The sequence below is a fragment of the Haliaeetus leucocephalus genome, unplaced genomic scaffold (genome assembly GCF_000737465.1).
Source record: "Haliaeetus leucocephalus isolate CR32 unplaced genomic scaffold, Haliaeetus_leucocephalus-4.0 Scaffold0, whole genome shotgun sequence".
NCBI classification, from domain to species: Eukaryota; Metazoa; Chordata; class Aves; order Accipitriformes; family Accipitridae; genus Haliaeetus; species Haliaeetus leucocephalus.
Window position 1 is genome coordinate 12,872,902 of NW_010972436.1, and position 5,818 is coordinate 12,878,719.

Below are 5,818 nucleotides of genomic sequence, written 5' to 3' on the forward strand. Positions count from 1 at the left end.
GCTGGGGGCTGGGGCTGGGGGCTGGCCGCCCGCGGAGCGCCCTCCCGGGGCAGAGGCGACCCGCCGGCTGCCGGTGATCGCCGTGCTCCGGGGAGGAGGTTAAAGGATAAGCTAGCGCGGCGATGGTGTGCGACGGTATTTATTTATTTTGGAAGGAAGGCTGTAATTAACCCCAAATAACAGCCCTTGCAGCGTGCAGGGGGGAGCCCGCTGGCCCCATCAAAGCGGGCAGAACAGGGAGTGACTGAGTGATGTGAAGTCGCAGATACTGAAACTATGTGCCTGATAATGATATAATTAGGGGATCACAGACTTCTGGCTGCTGTTGACTTCAAAAGCTTTAAGAGAAGCCTGCAGTCTCTCCTGTAGCCATCTTGACTAAAAGCAGACATTTTTCTTTAATAGCTACATACAGTAACAAGAAAGAGGAGGGAACAGAAGGGCATTGTTCGCTGTTTCAAAATACTAAATACCCTTTCTGGCCTTTTGCATAGCACAGGAAGAAACTTTATGAATTGACAGAAATGCAGTTTTAATACAGTGATACAAAGTCCATTCTGTTTCACTGAAAACGTGGCTTTAATTAAAAAGCAGTTGAATTAACCTGATGACTAGCTTGTCAGATTTTGTTTATAAGTTTGTCTTGGGTCAGTAAAATGTAGAATTTTAAGCGTGATTGTATAAACAGTTAAAATGGAAGTGTGCGTGTTGTTTCACTTTCGTCCCGTGCTGTGCTGAGACTCACGAAAGGACTGTCGGCTCTGGTGCTGTTTCTTGTTCGCATCTTATTTTTAACACTCATACAGTGAGAAAATGATGAAATTTTTTTTTTTTTCAGAGAGCGTAGGGGGAAGATTTCGCATAGAATGCTTAGAAAATGACTGAGTCTTTTTTCCATAGCATGCTGGATGACAGTGTGTGTGAATTCACAAAAAATTAGGTTACTTGGTCTAAAAGCCCAAGGGAGTTGGACTGGAGACAGTGAGACACTCCATCATTTGGCTTCTATTAAGCAGAGTTATTAAAGAGCAGCGGGAACTTCAAGGCCTGGAGCCCGCAGTAGCGTTTTGGGGAAAGTATTAAGGTGGGCTGAAGAGGGGGAAGCTAACTCGGTTGGGATGACTTTTAACATCTTTCAGAATACTCTTTAGGTATGGGGTGGTAGGAAGCATCATAAGAAGTGGTGGCAGCAGGGAAGCCTGGAGATATTGATTTTTGAAGTGCAGACTATAGAAGGAAGACATCTGACAATTCAGTTGACTTTGAAAGCCTTGGTGCCACTATGGTGGCAAGTACACCAGGTGCATTAGAAGGAGTTTTAAGTCCACTCTTCTAAGGATGGCTCCAAAATCTGGCTTCCTCCTGAACCTTGGATCGATGGCACATTGAATTACATTTGAGTTGCAACTTGCCTAGAAAGAGTAAGTTTTCCCTACAGCACAGGACATGTATAATTCGTACCAGAGCAGTTTGGAGAGCACAAAATGAAGAGTTTTATGAAGGGAACTTTTTTATCGCTTCCTTCAGAAATTTTTGAGGTTTCCTGAGAGATTTTTCGTAGAGCCGGTAGAGGATTTTCAGTCTAAGTGTTTCCCCTTTTGACCGCATGTTGGATTGCATGCAAAATTGGGGAGGGGCAAGGGGGAGCTTTTAGCCTTGCAATTTCACCCCATTTTATAACTTTACATTTGAGTTGAGAGACATGGACTTTGGCAAACAGATTAATTATAAACTGCACTCTTTCTGTTTTATAATACTGATAAAAAAGCCTTTCTGCATGAATGGCTACTTAAAGAATTTTTCTCTTTCTGGAGAAATTGCAAATAGTTGCCCAGTTTCACACAGTAAAAACCTTCCTGACTGGGAGACTTGGATGGTAATGGCTCTAGCTAATAGCTTTATAAGGTGTTAGTTAAACCTTTTAAATTTTGGCACAGTATTGAGAGGTAATAAACAATTCGGCAGTTCCGATTTTTTTTTTGTCACACAAATATTTAAACCTAGTATTTTTGTTGTGTGCTTATGCCCAGTTAAAAGAAGCATTACCTTTATAAAAATAGAATGTTGTTCCTGTAGTAATGGTTTAAAACATAAATGTGACTTCCTTATAGGACTGAAGGTGTGTTTTGCTTTTAAAACTGGGATTTCATTTTAAATGTGGTTTAATGCAACTGCTGACAGCGAGTGGAAGTAGCTATAAAATGGGCTTGTTAGTTATTTACCTTGGAAAAAAAGCCACTGTGACCTTCCTCCCCCCCCCCCCGCCCGCCCCCAATCCCTGTTTTAGTGAAATGTTCTTGCTTTAATTCAAAGGGCTATAGTACTAGTAATTAAAACAAGTGCCCCAAGGCATTTGCAGGGATTAAGGTTACAATGAGGTAGACACTGTACAGTGATGGGAAGGAAACAACCCCTGCTTTTGTGGATTTACAGTCTAGAGGGGTACCCCAAAACTGGCACCGAGTTTGCTTGTATGATACTTGCGGCTAATAAGAGTACCTAATGAGGTGTCCTTAAAGGACCAAACTCTTACCTTTCTTGCACAATTTTTGTTTTTTAGGTGAAATCAGATGCTACTGTGATGCTGCACACTGTGTTGCAACCGGCTATATGTGCAAATCTGAGCTTAGCGCCTGCTTCTCCAGACTGCTTGATCCTCAGAATACGCATTCCCCGCTTACTCATGGCTGCTTGGACTCTATTGCAAGCACAGCTGATATCTGCCAAGCCAAACAAGCACAAAACCACTCTGGCACCACCACTGTGTCCACGTTGGAATGCTGTCATGAAGATATGTGCAATTACAGAGGACTACATGATGTTTTGTCCCCTTCCAGGGGCGATACTTCAGGTAGGGCACGGAAGCTTCAGTGAAATCTCTCTTCTGGCCATCAGGCTGGTGACAGTCAAAACCTTGTATGTCTGTTATTGATTTAGTTGTTAATGGAAGCAGAGACACCAGAGGGAGAAGCGGGTGGCTGGATGTGGGGGAGCATCTCAGTTGAGTAGCTTTTTTTGTCTACATTAATTTTAAAGGTCTGTCTTGCCAACTTGACATTGCTTCTAAGAAGCAATGGCAATGGTGTTCCTGGTTAAATCGGCTATCAGGGTAAGAAATTCCATGTATAAGCAGCCTTAGAAACTCATCTTTTTCTTTATAGGAGTATTTTCTGTAGACACTGCGGAGTGTGTAGCTATGGCTCCTTAAACTTTTCAGTGTGACATTTAAGGCAGTTGCTTGTATATAAACCAGCTGTTGATACTGAAATAAGCTTCACATCTTTCCCCTTTGCAGGACAAGGGAGCAGATATCAGCATGACAGCAGCAGGAATCTCATCACCAAGGTGCAGGAATTGACCTCTTCAAAAGAGTTATGGTTCAGGGCAGCTGTAATTGCTGTTCCTATAGCTGGTGGGCTAATCTTGGTGCTCCTTATCATGCTGGCCTTGCGGATGCTCAGGAGTGAAAATAAGAGACTGCAAGATCAACGACAGCAAATGCTCTCCCGTTTGCACTATAGTTTTCATGGACATCATTCGAAAAAAGGGCAGGTGGCAAAGTTGGACTTGGAATGCATGGTGCCTGTGACTGGTCACGAGAACTGCTGCATGACCTGTGATAAAATGAGACATTCAGACCTCAGCAATGATAAAATTCTTTCGCTAGTCCACTGGGGAATGTACAGCGGACATGGGAAGCTGGAATTTGTATGACCAATTATTTTTTAATCTGAGCTAAACTTACTCTCTGAACTCTTGAAGGCCTTTGGGTTCTGCTGGACAGGAGCACTTTATCTTAAAACAAAAACTCTCATACATCATCTTTGAGAAACAAAGGACCTCTGCAAACAGAATCTTGGATATTTCTTCTGAAGGATTCCAAAAGTTGTCTTATTTGCACAGAGTAAAATACACTCAAATGTATTGTTTGCTTTAAAGTTATGAAAGCAAAAATTAGAAGTTGTAAACACTGTCACCAGGGTTATCTGAACTGTAGGGAGCTGAGAACTGAGTTATTATAATAAACTGTATGCAAGCTCCTATGTTTCCTGACTTATTGTAAAGATTTTTTTAAAATATATATATTTTGTCTGAAACTTGTTTGTGACTTTTGTTTTGGAAAACAATTTTTTTTGGGGGTGGTGGCAGGAAGCAAATCAAGGTGGTATGCATGGTAATGCTGTGCATAACAATTAGATTCTGAAAACAGAGTCTATTTTCCTACTCTGTGAGGGTAATTAGGTGGTTATTTCAGAATGAAAAGTGTCAGCTTTATTGTTTAATACTTCAAGTAGCAGTGAACCCACATCCTTGGTTCTTGGCTATTGCATTTTGCTCATAACCTCAGTGAATTCTTCTGCAGCTTTGCGTGATAACTCTTTCTTTCTCTCTGTTAATGAAGAAGTGCTTTGTCTCCCTGTGCAAAACACATCAAAGTGGCTCCTAATTCTTTATATCTGGTTTTCTTTCCTCATCTTACAGTTCTTATTTTCTGTGATCTTTTTTCCTTTTGTACCTTTTTTGGGGGGTGGGGTGGCAGGGGGAAGGGAAGGGAGACCCCCAAACCACAATGCCTATCCTGCTGCATGTATATATATTTTATTATTATTATTTTCTGCTAGTAACCCCTCTGGGCACAGTGAAAAACATCTGCCTTGCTCTTTTATAGTGTAACTCAGTATCACATGCTGCTACTGTTGTGTGGGACTGAAGAATCAACAGTGTACTCGCTTTAATCTCTGGCTCCTCCTTTATGCTGTTCTTGCATAGGTGGCTTTTCTTCCCTGCCAGTACTTGTGCACTTAGTTGTTTCTTACTCCTTTGGTTAGTTGGCTTCACATGATCATTTCATTTATTCAATACCTAGTTGCTAAAACCAAACAAAACCTCTGGATTATCCAAGGATCTTATTGTATTTATTTTTCTTGCTTTATTAGACTTCGTTGTGGTAATTAAAGTAGACTTGCTTAAAAGGCAGATGCCACATCATGGTGAAAGAAAGGTCCAAAAGGCTGCTGTGGGAGATAAAACTTGGCAAGAGTAGTATGCATTTATGTTTTAAATAGTTTTAGAAATGCTTCTGCCTCCTTCTGTTCAGGTTGTAGAGTTGAGTCCCTGCTGTTGCCACCAGTACAAAGGGGATGGCACAAATGGGGTTACAACAAACTTGCAGCAGTGCTCTGATCTTCTGTACTGCTTGCTATGGTAGATTGCTTTGGGATATGCAGCCTGAAATGCAAAGGGATGCAAGCAAGGGAAACCTGCCCCTCTAGGTCACAAGTTGGTGTTTCTGGAAGTACACTTAAACTATGCGGTAGGCTTGTTGGAGATAAGTTGGTCACTTGGCTGCACAAACAGAGGTAGCAATATTGCAAACTTACCCATACAGTTAAGCACTCATACCGCCTGAGTACAGTGAGAGCCTTGGGAATGCTGAGGTCCCACTATGCTCATGTTTGCAATATTAAATTATAGTTTAGAAGGATTAGTTCCCCTGTGTACCTCAAGCTGCTGACTCTTCTTACTTCCTGGAAGTGCACAGAGAGCTGCTTTTAATGCAGAGAACTGTGTTCTCTGATTTCTACCTTTTTCTGCAGCTAAAATTTAAGAAATTACGTGGCTGCAACTGCTGTTGGAATCTGGCCTGTGGTCTTCTGGCTGACCTTTCAAACTGCTGCTTTCCTATAAGAGCTCAGCCCTTCCTTTGCACTGATCTGAAAGTCTAGGGCAGTTGTCTGTTCTGCCAGGCGTATTATTTTTGGGAATGACTGGCTGGGAACTTGGTGCTGAAAGAGACAAAGCTGAAATACTGTCTGTC

General features: G+C 41.9%; 1 protein-coding gene across 2 annotated transcripts in view; it reads left to right on the plus strand.

Moving 5' to 3' along the window:
- Nucleotides 1–4,097, plus strand: part of BAMBI (BMP and activin membrane-bound inhibitor) — a 4,308-nt gene extending 211 nt beyond the window's left edge. Inside the window, exons 2-4 of one of the 2 annotated variants that reach the window (XM_010585050.1) lie at nt 839–1,421; nt 2,561–2,851; nt 3,296–4,097. In XM_010585050.1, coding sequence (XP_010583352.1) covers nt 2,611–2,851; nt 3,296–3,714 — 660 coding nt within the window. In that variant the 5' untranslated portion in view covers nt 839–1,421; nt 2,561–2,610 and the 3' untranslated portion in view covers nt 3,715–4,097. The remainder of the gene's footprint in view (nt 1–838; nt 1,422–2,560; nt 2,852–3,295) is intronic. The other variant, XM_010585040.1, reaches the window with a different exon arrangement.
- Nucleotides 4,098–5,818: the final 1,721 nt, after the last annotated feature.